The sequence below is a fragment of the Chlorocebus sabaeus genome, chromosome 2, assembly GCF_047675955.1.
Source record: "Chlorocebus sabaeus isolate Y175 chromosome 2, mChlSab1.0.hap1, whole genome shotgun sequence".
Classification (NCBI taxonomy): Eukaryota; Metazoa; Chordata; class Mammalia; order Primates; family Cercopithecidae; genus Chlorocebus; species Chlorocebus sabaeus.
Window position 1 is genome coordinate 98,784,069 of NC_132905.1, and position 15,897 is coordinate 98,799,965.

Genomic DNA, 15,897 nt, shown 5'->3' on the forward strand with positions numbered 1-15,897 from the left:
CACACATGCACACATACACACACACCACACACTCATACACAACACCAGACACATAGCACACATACTACATGTACGTGCTCATATACACAAATACACCACATGCACACACACGCACTCACACATACATCAAACACACACACGCACTCACACACACATACATGCCACACACATATACACACACCACACACACATGTACTCACACCCATACACATACATGCCATACATACACACACACTCCACACAGAATGCTAAACACACACACATAACACACACCATACATACATACACACACACACACACTCACCCACATTCACACCCGGCGATCCTGGCCCTGGCCTTTTAGCCCTCAGAGGCTTCACTTGGCCTCTGGGCCAGGGACCAGCAAACACTCTCTGCGAAGGGCAGACAGTAAATGTGTTTGGCTTCGGGGCCTTGCGGCGTCTGCAGCGACATGGAGGAGGCAGCCAAGGCCATGAGCCCACGAGCGTTGACTGTGCTGCAGTCAAAGGGCACAGACATAGGCCTTTGGTGGCCGACCAAGGGGCCCCGTCCCTTCCCTTCCAGAGTGCCAGGCTCAGCGAAGGGCCCTCGGGCTGCGGGGGTAGGGCCGGGACCCCGTGAGAGGACGTTCCCCTCCCAGATCCTACCGCCTTGCTCTGGGAGCCTGTGGCCCTGGGGTGCTGTAGGATCTGTCCCTCGTGCTCACCTGAGCCTGCCTAAGCTCACCTGTGCCCACCTGAGCTCCCCTGTGCCCCCCCAGAGGCGACAGCATTTGCCCCCTGCACAGTGGAGATGCATGCCAGGCTGTGGTCAGCCACTCCCTGACCCTTCCCCACGGCACAAGGATGCCCCCGTTCGGGCACACCCCCACCCTCCAGGACGATCCTTCCTGACACCTCCAGCACCACAGAGCTGCACAAACTCTGGCCACAGGCAACACCCCTGCCAGCCTGTTCCTCACTGTGAGGTGGGACGTGGGGACAACACATCAGAGCTGCCTCCAGGGGCCACAGGGCCAGACCCTGGAGTTTGAGGTCAGAGGTGGAGGTTCCAAGGCAAAGGAGCTTGTGCCTGCTCACGAGGCAATGAGGGGCCGGCCTGATCCCCCCACTAAGGTGGGGTTTTGTCCACTGCTGCCCCCAGGGACACCTGGCCCCTGCTCGTGTAGGACCTCCCCACTGGTTTGGCCCCATCCCTCACTGTCTCCCAGCCACCTCTCGCCTGGCTGCTGCTGGCTCTCACCTGGCCGCCTGCATCGTGGGCCACTCTGCCCCAAGGCTAACCCAGTGGCCGCTGACCTGGGCTTCCCCTGAGGGCAGAGCTCTGAGTCCCAGCCTGTCCAACACCAGTGGTTCCTCTAAAGTCACCCTGGCTCTGTCTGCACCCCTCCCTGGGAGATGGCTTCCCCTTCCTTCCCTGGCCTCACTGTGGCCTGGGAGGTCACAGGTCGGTGGCCACACTAGGCCTTCTTCTCCCGTCTGCTGCACCACCACACACCCACCTTCCTGGAGCAAGGAGGGCGCTCTCTTCCCCTTCCCCTTTCCCTTCCTTTCCCTTCCCTCCCCTCCCATTCTCTCCCCTCTTCTCCCCTCCCTTCCCTCCCCTCCCCTTCCCTCCTTCTTTCCTTTTCATTTTGAGACAGAATCTCGCCCTGCCGCCCAGGTAAAGTGCAGTAGCACAATCTTGGCTCACTGCAACCTCTGCCTCCCAGGTTCAAGTGATTCTCCTGCCAGCTGAGATTACAAGTGCGCATCACCACGCCCGGCTCATCTTTTTTTTTTTTTTTTTGTATTTTTAGTAGATGGGGTTTCACTATGTTGGCCAGACTGGTCTCAAACCCCCGACCTCAAATGATCCACCGCCTTGGCCTCCCAAAGTGCTGGGATTACAGGTGTGAGCCACCGATAAGGTGGACGTTTCTAAAGTGCTGACAGGGGACTGTGTTCTGAAACTGTGCTCTGGTCAAGTCAGTTTGGACAACACTCATTTAAACAGTGACTCAGGTCTCTTGGCTGCAAGACTTATCAGACCCTCTACTCTTGTAAGAGTACCGTGGCCTTCCGAGTGTGTAATGGAATAGTGTTTTCCAAATGGCTTGGTCTCCCTTTAAAAAAAAAAAAAAGATACAGAATGTCTGGCTGTGAGAAAGCCGATGGTGAGGGCTGGGGCAGCTCCACCCGGGGACGGAGCAGAAGGGCGCTGAGGAGCTCAGCTTTCCAGCAGCCTTGGGGCTTCACTGGCCCACCCAGCTGTCCAACCTGGACACATGCCCCTTCTGGGCAGCCCTGACACCCCAGAGCAGGGCCAGGCTCCTAGCCACAGCCAATAACCAGCACAGAGGGTGCCTGGCACCCCCACCGAGGCCAAGCCTACCTGGTCGCAGGTAAAGAGTCACTTTTTGTGGGGACAGCTGCGTCTGGCCCCCATCGTGGTTTTCCTGGGTTTCAGCGAGGCTCCTGGGGTCCATGATGTCGTCCGCGGGACAGCCCCTCATGAGCAGCTGTGGCCGGGTGTCACAGCGAATGGAGTCAGGATCCCCTGGCCCTGTGAAGTTCTGGGGAAGGGGAGTCAGGGGTCAGGAGGGGGCCACACTGCAGGACCTGCAGGAGGCTGACTGGCTGTCAGGGACTGAGGACCCACCCTGTTCCCTCCTCCTCTGTACCTGGAATTTGGGACAGAAGTCCCTGTGGACAGAGACAGGGAGCTCCTCCGGCCTCCCAGACAGCCCCTTGCTGAAGGCTCCCAGCCACAGCAGAGCCCTGGGGGGCAGGGTATCCCCTCCTCCTCTGCCTCTAGCAGCAGAAAGGACTCAGGACCCGCTCTCCAGCCCAAGGCTGACCTGAGAGGAGAGGCCTCAGCGTCCTCCAGCAGCTGGCCCAGGGGCTTCAAGCCCTTCATCAGCAGAACCTTTGTCCAAGGGAGCTGTTCTGTCCCAAAGGAATGTGGCGGTCCCTAGGCCCCCAAGGAACCCAGAACATGGGCAGGGTTCTGGGCTAAGCCCCTCAAAGTTTAGAAGAACGGAAGCTGGAGGGGAACCTGGGAGGCCTGGGCCCCGGGTGCTTTCCTCTCGGCCACCTTGTCCCTGCAAAGCCCCTGGATTCTGAGGAGGGCTGTGTTTGGTGGGTTCTGTCACTGGCCCGGAGCCTGCTGCCTCTATGGGAAAGCGTGCTGGCGATGCGGGGCCAGAAGCGCACGTGTTTCTCTACTTGCTTTCACAGAGGGAAGCTCAGGAGGATAAGCCCGCCCCCACCCCGGGGCTGGTGAGTCCCGCGGGCAGGGGGGCAGGTGGGAGGGGAGGGCGACAGTCCCCAGGGTGCCTCTTTGTATAGCTCTGACTTTTGAAACCACAGAAGTTTTAAAGTCTTCCAGAAATTAAACTACATCAGCAAGCATCCCGGCAAGACGGAAAAGAAAGCCTAAATGTAACCCACACAGACACAAACAAATCTCACTGGAGGGTATTTATTTCAGATGAGCTGAAAACCTCCAGAAAGGGGAGGGAGAAAAACCCAACCTGAGCAAGGTGGTTTCACCTGGGGCCTGACCACCCTGCTTAGTCCGAGGACAGACAGGAGCCACCCAGCTTCTCATCCGCGGGCTGCTCGCCACAGTGGTGTGGGCTGGAGGCCCCGAAGCCACTCCCCGTGGGCCACAAACTTGAGAAACGAGGAAGCCGCTGACGGTAAGAAATGAGACACCACTTCTCCTGCTGCCCTTCCCTTCTCCTCCTGCTCCCCTTCCCTAGTTTATAAGACAGGAGAGATGGGAGAAAGCAAAAAGTTGGAAAGAAACAGGAGTAAGATAAACAGCCAGAGGACCTTGGCACCACCTCCTGGCCCTGGTGGTTAAAATAATAACAATAATATTAACCCCTGACCAAAACTACTTGTGCTAGCTGTAAATTCCAGACATGGCATGAAAAAGCATTGTAAAACTTTCTGTTCTGTCAGCTGATGTGTGTAGCCCCCAGTCACGTTCCCCACGCTTGCTTGATTTATCACAACCCTTTCACGTGGACCTCTTAGAGCTGTAAACCCTTAAAAGGGCCAGGAATTTCTTTTCTGGGGAACTCGGCTCTTAAGACGCAAGTCTGCCGATGCGCCGGGCCAAATAAAGCCCTTCCTTCTTTAACTGGGTGTCTGAGGAATTCTGTCTGTGGCTTGTCCTGCTACAACAGTGCTGGAACCCGGACTCGCAGGGAAAAGAACCAGAGCCCTCAGAAAAACATCCGATTCCAGGCTAGGGCAAGGGACACGAAGATGGGCCTGCGGTGTTATGTTGCTCCAGAAAGCAAGAAAGTGCTCAGAAAAATAGGATGGGGACCCATGGACAGGACACGGAGCCAAACCCAGTGGATTTGGGCATCTCGGGGAGGAAAGGACAGTCACAGATGATGCACTACTGAACAAAATAAAACTGTGGAGAAGGAGAGACCCTTCCTCAGGTTGGCAGCCGTGAGAGGCAGGCAGGGACCAGCACTGCACCCAGCTGCAGCCATTGTAGTGATGGTGGCTTCAGGTGGGGGCCTCCGCGGATGCTGAGCCTACCCTTGTGATTTGATGGGAGCAGAACGTCACCAGCCCACAGTGGACTGTGCAGCGGGGTGGGGAGGCCGGGCGGATGCCATCTCAGCAGAGCCGTCCACACTGACCTCATCAGGACTGGGACGGGGCAACAGCAGTGCCTCTCACGGGCATTTAGGACACCGTCACTGAGGGGCTCCTGCCAAAGCGCACCTGAGTCCAGGAAGAGGAAACTCCAGACAAGACCCCCGAGTCATGCTACAAAGCTGCTCCCCGAACTCCTCGGAAATGCCCAAGGACAGGAAAGACAAAGAAAGCTGAGGACCGGTCCAGATTCAAGAAGCCCAAGGAGACGGCTGAGTGTAGGGTGAGCCTGGGTTAGGAGGTTCGGGGCCTGAGACAGCTGAGCACAGAGTGAGCCTGAGTTACAAGATCCACCAGGAAAATATGCTCACCAAGACACCACTGGGACAACCAATAAAATATGTGTACAGTGTGTTGGTTTGATCATGATGAGATACCAATGCTGAATTTCCTGGTTTTGGTACATGTATTTATCAAATATAGATATGCATGTATCAAAACACATTCACACATTTACATCAAAATACATTTCCTCTCGGCCACCTTGTCCCTGCAAAGCCCCTGGATTCTGATGAGGGCTGTTTGGTGGTTCCCGTCGCTGGCCCTGAGCCTGCTGCCTCTGCGGGAAAGCGTGCTGGCGATGCCGGCCGGAAGCGCGTGTGTTTCTGCACTTACTTACACGGTTTTGTAAGTGAAAACCTGGTTCTTAAGAAAGACCTCCCTTGAAGTACTACGAAACAAAGGGCTCCATGTCTACAACCTACTCTGAAATGGCTGAGAAAAACTAAAATTGTGTGTTCTGTGTGTGTTTCCAAATAGACCACACATCAGAACCTCAGGGGCCCCTCGAGGGGAGGGTGAGGCCAGGGTCTGGGGACCCCCCAAGAGGAATGGAGTTGTTGGTCCTCTGGGTGCCACTGGCTTCAGGGGCAGGAAAGGGCCCCCACCCAGGAGCTGGGCAGGTGGGGAGGGGCCCAGGAGGCACTTACCAGCTTCTGGCACCAGGTGCAGGCGGGTCCCGACTCGATGCACTCCCGGCAGCTGCTGACCTTGAACTTCGTGCACTCCTGAGAGAGGACTGAGGGACGAGGCCGGCAGGTGAGTGGGTGCTCTGGGCCGCCCTGGCCCACACCCAAGGGGGCCTGTGACTGACCACAGGTCTGCATCCAAGAGGGAGTAGAGCAGGAGGGTCAGAGGAGGCCCAGAAAGACAGGGAGGCAGCCTCCAGGAGACCCCGCATCAGCCACCACCCCCAGGTGCAGAGGCGGGCCCTGGGGAAACAGCACAGCCACAGCTTCCTGGCGTGTGGGGGGACAAGGCCTGAGTCCCCGACCTGCCCCCAGGGGCATGATCCTTCCCCAGCCTCCCGGGAACTTCTATCTATGGGAACATGAGGGCAGGCCCTGTTCTCCCTGACTGGAATGTCAGGCATGGAGTCCCCTCCGTGGAACACAGAACTCACCGCACCCGAGGGAGAGCAGCCCCACCAGGGCGAGCAGAGGAGGGCGCAGGCCCAGCATGTCCTGTGGAGGGAAGGGGTCTTGGTGACGGTCTCAGGCCCAGCCCCTGGGGCTGACCACCCACAAAGCCCCCCTCCAGTTGGCGTGGGACAAGGAGCTGGGGCCCTGTCCCTCCTGCAGGGGTGGGTTAGAGTCAGGCCAGCACAGCTGTGCTGGGCCCAGCTTCCAATAGCCAGGGAGGGAGGGAGGGAGGTCGGGCCCGGCAGTGCGGGCAGCACACCTGCTCAGCAGCCAGGCACCCAGGACAGCTGCAGCGGGTCCCTGCAGAGACACACAACACAGGCACACACACATGCAGATAATACACACACCACACACCACACATGCACGTGTACACGCATACAGATGCATGTCTGACCGCATGTACACACCACATGCACGCACACACCACACATACACATGTATGTATCATGCCACACATATGTACACAGAGAGCTGTATACACCCCTTACCCACACCGTACTCCCAAGACACTACACACCACACACAAATATACATGCACACGTACACACAGGCACACACCACACACACATACCATACACACGTGCAAATGTACATGCACACACACACCACAACCCCACACACCCAGTGTGTGCACTCTGCCCCTGTGCACCCCAAGTCCTCCGTGAGCAGAGCCTGTGCTTGGAGCAGAACCGGGCTTGGCCCTGTCTCTCTGTGGCAGAAACAGGGCCAGGAAGAGAAAGCTGGCTTGATGCCCGAGAGTGCCAGGCTGTGTACAAGGCCTGCCCAGGAGCCCAGCGGTCCCTGCCAGGTGGGAAAAAAGTCACCTGACTTGCCCAAGCCACCAGCTGCCAGGCTCCTGCCCTTTTGTTTCCAGATACACACCCACCCCGTCCTTAACCCAGTCATCCACAGCCGGGGCAGCTCTGTGGTCACTCACAGGCCCTCGGCCCCAGAGGCAAAATGACAGAATCAGGCCTCAGCCTGGTGCTGGAGGCTGGCAGCACCTCCTAGCAGGCGGCAGGGCCGTCCCACCCCTGGGCTCCCTTCCCTCCATCCTGGAGGTGCCCAAAGCAGCCCTAGGTCGGCTCCTTGGGGGGGTCTCAGGGCTTCCTAGGTGGGGTGGGCCTCTGGGTCTGACCTCCAGGACCTGAGAACGTTGGGTCCTGGCTGGAACCCATTTATCTGGCACCAAGAGGTGGAGAGGTTCTGAGAAGGGGTACCCAGGAGCCTTCCTGCCATAATGGGCAGGAAGACACTTCTGTTACCCTGGGGCTGTTATCAGAAGCAAAGGTGAACACACCTCCCCCAGCAAACGCGGGTTCCTCTCACGGCCCCCCAGGCGCCTGGGGCGTTTCTGCCCCACCCACTGCCCTCGGGTGGTGCTGGCAGGGTCACCCAAGGTTCAGTGGGCAGACCCAAGCCAGCAGAACCCCAAACTAGGGCCTGCTCACTTTGAAGACAGTGCTGGGTGCTGTGCTGTGGCCGGGGAGGTTCGGGTGCCCTGAGCCACGGGCCCTGGCTCCCCTCCATCCCCCAAAACCCCTGCACCTGTGCCAGGGGCTCTGAGGCCCACGGAACACCCACCTGGGCCCATCTGAGCATCCCACAGCTTAGAGGCCCCAACCAGCCCCAAGGTCCTGTCGTTTTGGAGGTGACCTCGTTTCCTGGTTCCCAGCAAAATTATAGTCAGAATTCCAAAATGTCAAAAGGGAACCCTTGATCCTTCCCGTTCTGGGGTCAAAAACAGAACCTGCACCTGCTGTAACTTCCTGGAGGAGGTGGTTTGGGTTCACACCAGGCCCACCCTGTGTCTGAAAGCCCCTGTGTCTCTGATCATTGGGGGTTGTGGTTCAGGCCAAGGCCAGTTCCAGCTCTCCATCTGCGCCCCCCCAAAGTCCCGCGCCTGGACAGGCCTCGGTGCCATGAGTGCCCACCAACCCCTCAGCTGACCGGAGACCCTGTGCATCCTGGAGCCACCCCAGGGTGCAGGGTCCAGCTGGCCTCAGGACACCCCCAGTTCGCAGCTGTGCCAAGTGGGGAGGGGGTGCAGCCTTCCCCCGGCAGCCCCAGCCAGGCTGGTAAGGACTCATACCCCAGCTCCACGCTTTCCCTGGGGCCGCAGACTTGACGTCTCCGCCCCTAACACAGTCATGACCAGCGGCATGCAAACACTTTGTACCCTCAAATGGGGAAACTGAGGCCCCCAGCAGCAGCAAGATATGGACCTGGAGCCCAGTTACCCTGAGCATCCCCCCTGCCCCTAGGGAGAGGGGGTGCACATTGATTCCAGCAGGATTGGCTCAGAGACCACAGTGCCCTGACCATGACCACAGCAAGGGGGCGGGCAGGGAGCCAACCTCTCCCCACTGTTGCTCCTCCATGAACAGCCCTGGGGGGCTCGGAACTGGGGGCATAAGAGAAGCCAGGCCCTGCCCCACCCCCTGATGCCAGTGGCTGAGCCCAGACAAACAGCTGGGGACGAAGGTCAGCTCCGGGAGGTAAGGCAGTGCACTGAGCCTGGCAGCCGGCCTCCCTTCTGTGGGAGAACAGGGCAGGGCAGCCCCTCCACCCAGCAGCCAGGATGGCCCACGGAGGTCCAGGGCCTCACCTGAGGCCTAAGAAACCAAGACCACATCTGGCTTCTCTGCATCCGTTTCCTCCGTGTGCCTGGAGGTGGTCGAAGGGCCTGTGCCAGCTCCCTGGGAGACGGGAATGGGTAAGGCACAGATGTAGGACAGCGTTCAGGCAAACAGGCAGGTACCTGGCCACTGTCACTTCTGGTGCCCTGAAGCTAAGCCGGCAGAGCTGCAGGGCAAGCAGGGAGGAAGAGCACAGACCCCCCCCGTCCTGCACCCCCCCCCCCCCGAGCAGGCCCCAGAGCTCCAGCCTGGAGCCTGATCACCCTGCCGCCCTCCCTGCTGCCCCACACTGGGGGCAGGCGCCCTCCTCGTCCTCCAGCTCCTGGACTTCCCACGTCTAAGGGCAGGTGGGTCCCCTTACCAAGACCTAAGGTGAAAAACCCAAAGCTGAGGCTGCTCAGGAATCCACAGCCCCATGGGCCTCTCAGAACCTTGCATCAGAGTCGCCCTTGACCTCAACCCTGCCCGAGAGGGAAGTGCTGGTGCAACCCCAGCCCAGCTGCAGGAAGTGGTATCTGTCACCAAGTCCCCTGCACAGGGGAAGCGGGGGGCTGAGGGGGCAGGACCAGGGGGATAGTGTCATCTTTCCCCGGAGAACCCCTCGGGGGCCGGGCGCCCTTCCCTCCCGGGCACCAGATGAACCCCACTTCACGGCGAGCAAAGCTCTGAACATTCAGGCTCCGAGACACGAAAGCGGCGTCAGAAGAGACCTGCAGCAGATCCGGGCCAAATCACACGCGCCCTTTCACAGAAGTCAAAGACAGGAGAACAGGAGCAAACACGGGAAACGAACAGGCCGGCGTGGTAGCTGACGCCTGCAATCCCAGTGTTTTGGGAGGCCAAGGCAGGAGAATCACTTGAGGCCAGGAGTTTGAGGGCAGCTTGGGCAACATAGCGAGACCCCTATCTCTACAAAAAATGAAAAGAGAAAATAAGCTAGCCATACATGGTGGTATGCATCTCTAGTCCTAGCTACTCAGGAGGCTGAGGCGGGAGGATCACTGGAGCCCAGGAGGTGGAGGCTACAGTGAGCCTTAATGGCACTACTGAACTCCAGCTTGGGTGACAGAAGGAGGCTCTGTCTCAAAAAAAAAAAAAAAAAAAAAAAAAAAGAAAAGAAAAGAAAAGAAAAGAAAGGAAACTTTAAAGTGAGACAACAGAGAGAGGGCAGAGCCTATGCTGGGAGAAGAATCAGCAGGGTCAGGCTTCCTTTTTGCAACCCCGTAAAACCCTAAGATGAGACTGCCTGAAAAGCCAGAGGCCCCACAGACCCATTAGAACTTTGCATCAGAGCTTGCTCCTGCCTGTGCTGGGGTCAGGGAATAAAACCCACCTTACGCTTCTCAGAGGAGACACGCTTGCATCAAAGCGACTCGGAGGTGCACAGGAAGCGATGGACGATGCCAGTGGGGGACAAGGTTGGAAGGAAGAGGAGGTGGGAGGGAACTGAAGGTTCAAGGGATGATTATAAACTAGGCATCCACCTTCTAAGCCAAAAGCCAGAGCATCAAGATGGACTTATTTCTGCTTCGTAGGAATGTGATAAAGAACTGGAGAGAAGTGCCATTCAGGTGGGGGCTGGAACGCTGTTCTTGGATCACAGAGGCTCCAGGAAATCCAGGGACAAAAACAGGTCAAATCAGAGAGGAACAAGTCGGAGCGGAGAGGATGCAGGAACCCCCAGCCCATGTCTCCTCTGACCCTCCAACCCTGCAAACGTGTATTTCCCCAAGGGACAGGGAGACGTGTTCCTACCGTTCGTTTTACTATCTGTGAAGTTTGATAGCACAATTTTTTTTTTTTTTTTTGAGACGGAATCTCACTCTGTTGCCCAGGCTGGAGTGCAGTGGTGCGATCTCAGCTCACTGCAACCTCCGCCTCCCAGGTTCAAACAATTCTTCTGCCTCAGCCTCCTGAGTAGCTGGGACTATAGGTACCACTAGGCCCAGCTAATTTCTGTATCTTTAGTAGAGATGAAGTTTCACCATATCGGCCAGGCTGGTCTTGAACTCCTGACCTCGTGATCCACCCGCCTCGGTCTCCCAAAGTGCTGGGATTACAGGCATGAGCCACTGCGCCCGGCCTAATAGCACAACTTTTTTTTTTTTTTTTTTTTTTTTTGAGACGGAGTCTCGCTCTGTCACCCAGGCTGGAGTGCAGTGGCCCGCTCTCTGCTCACTGCAAGCTCCGCCTCCCGGGTTCGCGCAATTCTCCTGCCTCAGCCTCCCGAGCAGCTGGGACTACAGGCGCCCGCCACCTCGCCCGGCTTATTTTTTTTGTATTTTTAGTAGAGACGGGGTTTCACCATGTTAGCCAGGATGGTCTCGATCTCCTGACCTCGTGATCCGCCCGTCTCGGCCTCCCAAAGTGCTGGGATTACAGGCTTGAGCCACCGCGCCCGGCCCGATAGCACAACTTTTAAAGGCCACAATTTCTGGCCAAATGAAATAAAACAAGACACCCTGTCCCGCACACACACATATTAATAAGGAATGCTAAAGTACTCTGCTAAATACCTCAAGTCAAAGGGAAATCCAATGATATTTACAGCATTTTAGACCAGGGGACACCACTCTTCCGTCTAACACGAAGGAGACTGTTTGTTCCCAGGTGGCGACGTGAGGCTGAGGCCCCGGACGCCCTTGTTGTGGACGTAAAAGAATGGCCACAAATGTGTAGGACTTCGGTTTTAGGGAATAAAACAATAAAGGAAATAGAAGAATAGGTATCTAAGAGTAAGAAAACCTCAGCATGAAAGCCAAGGGGAGGCCGGGCGTGGTGGCTCACACCTGTAATCCCAGCACTTTGGGAGGCTGAGGCAGGTGGATCACCTGAGGTCAGGAGTTTGAGACCAGCCTGGGCAACATAGTGAAACCCCGTCTCTACTAAAAATACAAAAATTAGCTGGGACTGATGGCGGGCGCCTGTAATCCCAGCTACTCGGGAAGCTGAGGCAGGAGAATCACTTGAGCCCAGGAGGCAGAGGGTGCAGTGAGCTGAGATCACACCTCTGCGCTCCAGCCTGGGCAGCAAGAGTGAAACTCTGTCTCAAAAGAAAAAAAAAAAAGAAAAAAAAGAAAAGCTAAGGGGGAAAATAACAAGAAGACAGACTCTAAAAATGACACATGTTGGACATAACAAATTGCATAGAGAAAATACCTATATCTCTCTAGTGCAAAAGGTAACTGGCAATCTTCCCCTCTAAAGATATCTTAGAAATTAATAACAAAAAGGTAAATACTCCATTCAAGGATGTTTCAAGGCTGTGGCACCCTGAACAGGTAATTCACAAAAGAAGAAAGAAAACTGAAGAAAGAAAACTGCCTAAGAGACATACGAGTCACGCTAGGAAAGAATCAGGGATTTCAGCCAAAATAACTTGATTCCCTGTGGAGCCAACAAACCTGGAAGACGCTTTGGCAGTTTTGATGCCCGCACTGTGGAGTCCCACACAGCAACAAAACCATGTGAATGGCTGCTCAGGGCAGCCACACAGCAACAAAAACATGCGAACGGCTACTCAGGGCAGCTTGGCTTTGTGGTAAAAGTGAATTTGTGGGAAAGAGGAAGAGAGACAGTACCAAAATATTCTGTGTTTCTCTGGGTGGTGGCACTATGAGTATTTTCAATTTTCATTATTCTTGTTTGTATTTTCCACCCTTTCTGTGATAAATGAAAAAAGGACATTTTAAAAACTGAATTTCATGGTGGCCGATGCATTGTGCTGAAATTGCTCCTCCAGATTCCAAAGCCACCGGCTTTCTTGTTCCCACCGTGACGTTGCTGAGGACACTGCTTCACGGCGGTGGGACCTCCCTGCTGGCATGGGCTTGTTGCCACTGTCACTCACCCATTCACCCATCCATGGGACGGGCTTGCCAGCCTCTCCTCTGGGCACGGCACATGGGCTCCGAGCTGCGCTCCAGAACTCCTGGACTCTGCCCTCTGCTGAGACTCTCAGCACCTCTTTCTCCCCAACCCCTACCCCGAGTTTCCATCACTCACAGAAACCTCCACCACTCTTAACACCAACACGCGTTCCCAGCAAGGCTGTTTACCAATCAGCGAGGCAGGAAGCTGTTCCCCTGCGGCTAACTCTTCTGCACTCTCAGTCCCTGGATGGCCAGAGAGAACACGCAGCCCCGGGTGGGCAGGGGGTGGGCGGGAGCCTCTGCCCACTCTGCTCAATATAGCACCAGGGCCCTCTGTGCTCACTCAGGGCCTGGGTTCCACACACATGGGCTCAGAGTCGAGGAGTGCAACCACCTAATCAATGCCCCATGTTAGTGCCAGTTTGTGCCAAGTAGGATATGAGGGATCATTGCTGGCACCAGGTCCGCCTTGGGGTGGTGTCACCCACATCACCATAATTGCCAGGTGCCCACTGCAGAGCCCCCTGAGTTGGGGCTTCCCAGCGACCTGGTCTGTACCCGCTGGTGAATGCCTGTGTTACTGATCCCTGTGGCTGCTGGCATTCTCCTCCGGGAACAGGAGCCAGCCTCCGGTGACATGGCCTCAGGCAGAACCATGGTTCTCTAATACAGGACAGGAGTGCAGCAAGGGGGGCCACACAGGACCTGTTCCATGGAACCGCTACAGGCGCCATGCTGCTCCATCCACAGAGGCAAATGCCCCACAGCCCTGGTACCTGGTGGGGCCTGGCCTGGGCTGGAGTGGACAGAGCTGGGCCTGGCAGGAGCCCTGGGGAAGTGAGTTCAAATTACATGATTGACTATAGAGACAGCTGGAGTGTGCACAATTGGCCAGACCACCCCTCCTGTTTCACAGATGGGGAAACTGAGTCCCAGGGGACCAAATAGCCTGCTCACCCCACGTCCCTTCCAGACAGGGTGCAGACAGGGTCCCTCCCATCTCCTGGGTGGCGGTGGTCCCTTCATGGGCACCTCGCAGTACGGGGGCCTCTTCCCCAGGGAGTCCCCCAGTGGTGACCGTATTGCCTCAGGCTCACTGTGCACTAGGCAGGTCACGTCGATGCAGCCTGGGAGGGGCAGGGGTTACCACCCTGTGGTTCAGGTGAGAAGCCCGAGGCCCAGGGGAGGACTGTCCAGCTGCCTGTGCAGTGTTTGGATCTCATGCCAGCCCCTGCCAGGAGGCCCAGCTTCTCCAGCCCAGCCCACGCCCACCAGGAAATGCCCGGATTTATTCCCCTGGGGCAAAGGCCCTTGGGTGGCTGAGCGTCTCCTCTCCCAGCACTCAGAGGCGCCTTCAGTTGCTCGTCTGTTCATTTACTGCTGGGAGTGGAAACTCATATGCTGAGCGGCAGTGATGCTGCGGAGCTGACAGCAAACCCCACACCCGCCTGGTCACCTGCTTCACCGAGGGCCTCAGCCCCCTGGGGTCAGGCGGCCACAGGGGTCCTGGCTGTTTGGGGAATCTGCCCTGTGGCCCTGCTCAGGATGGCACACCCGGTGGGGACTGGCCCTGGGGCCAAGGCTCAACCACCGCCTGCAGGGGCCCAGCTAGGGACCTCTTCCCAGCAAAGGGACTCCCCCACTCATCCCCGAATACCAAGGGGAATACTGGGTGCCAGGCCGGCAGGGACCCGGGGATTCTGCAGTCAACTGGGTGGGGTGGGAGTTCCTTCCTAAAATGTAGAGTCTGGAGGCCACTCTCAGTGAGGCGCTGGCCCCGGGGATTCTGCAGTGAGCTGGGTGTGGAGTTGCGAAGCTGCTCATGGTGAAGCGCTACAGTGACGGTGGACGGCCCAGAGCTTCTAGCAGCTCATTTCTGTGAAGCCTCCAGAATTCAGCCTCAGCCCCCAAACCTGTGGGCGTCGCGCCACCGTCACGGGGAAGTTGAGTGACAGTGAGTGTCCCCTGAGTCCCCACAGCTCGCTCCCAGGCTGTGCTCTCAGGCCATCCCCCGCTTCCCCATTGCAGCCGTGCCACCCCTCCTTCCCCCCGCCCAGGAACTGACAGAGGAGAGGGGCCCCAGATGGACGGACAGGGACAGCAGGGCAGGATCCCGGCCCCCAGATCCGGGGGAGAGGGGATTGTGTGTGGGTGTGGTGGTGCAAGGGGTGACAGGGCGGAGGATGCGTAGGGAGGGCTGGCCCCAAGAGTGCAGTATTGGGAGAAGGGGACCAGGTGGGCCCGGGACCCAGGGCCATGCCTTCAATCCCCCTCCCACCAGGACCTTGGGAACGGCCTCCAGGAGCCTGTCGTGGGGAGGCCAGGGTCACCAGCTGAAACATCTGGACCAGAATCGCACAGCAGCGCCCACTCCCCTACAGCAAGACCTCACCCAGGGGTCCCCACAGAGGAGGCAGGGAAGCTTGAGGGTCCCAGAGGAGCGTGGAGCATGCGCCACACCACACCATGCTACACTACACACATGTGCATCACACATGTACATACAACAGACACCACACCACATCACACACACACTCGCACACCATACATACACACACACATCACACTATACTATGCTACACTACACACATGTGCATCACACATGTACATACAACAGACACCACACCACATCACACACACACTCGCACACCATACACACACACACACCACACTACACTATGCTACACTACACACATGTGCATCACACATGTACATACAACAGACACCACACCACATCACACACACACTCGCACACCATACACACACACACACCACACTACACTATGCTACACTACACACATGTGCATCACACATGTACATACAACAGACACCACACCACATCACACACACACTTGCACACCATACACACACACACCACACTACACTATGCTACACTACACACATGTGCATCACACATGTACATACAACAGACACCACACCACATCACACACACACTTGCACACCATACACACACACACACCACACTACACTATGCTACACTACACACATGTGCATCACACGTGTACATACAACAGACACCACACATCACACACTCGCACACCATACATACACACACACATCACACTACACTATGCTACACTACACACATGTGCATCACACATGTACATACGACACCACACCACATCACACACACACTTGCACACCATACACACACACACACCCCACACTACACTATGCTACACACAAGAACCACACATGAACACACGTACATGCACGCCATGCCACACTACACACCACACACCACAAACCACACCACACACTGCGAGTTGATCTG

The 15,897-nt window shown here is 56.9% G+C and overlaps 1 protein-coding gene across 3 annotated transcripts in view; it reads right to left on the reverse strand.

The window, feature by feature from the left end:
- The window catches only part of ITGB2 (integrin subunit beta 2), a 47,920-nt gene that overhangs the window by 17,207 nt on the left and 14,816 nt on the right, over positions 1 to 15,897 (reverse strand). For 2 of the 3 annotated variants that reach the window (XM_007970209.3, XM_007970233.3), the window contains exons 2-4: positions 6,070 to 6,130; positions 5,597 to 5,685; positions 2,374 to 2,554 (exon numbers count right to left, since the gene is read on the reverse strand). In XM_007970209.3, the coding sequence (XP_007968400.2) occupies positions 2,374 to 2,554; positions 5,597 to 5,685; positions 6,070 to 6,127 (328 nt within the window). In that variant the 5' untranslated portion in view covers positions 6,128 to 6,130. Of the gene's footprint in view, positions 1 to 2,373; positions 2,555 to 5,596; positions 5,686 to 6,069; positions 6,131 to 8,699; positions 8,761 to 15,897 lie in introns of those variants that run through there. The other variant, XM_073011139.1, reaches the window with a different exon arrangement.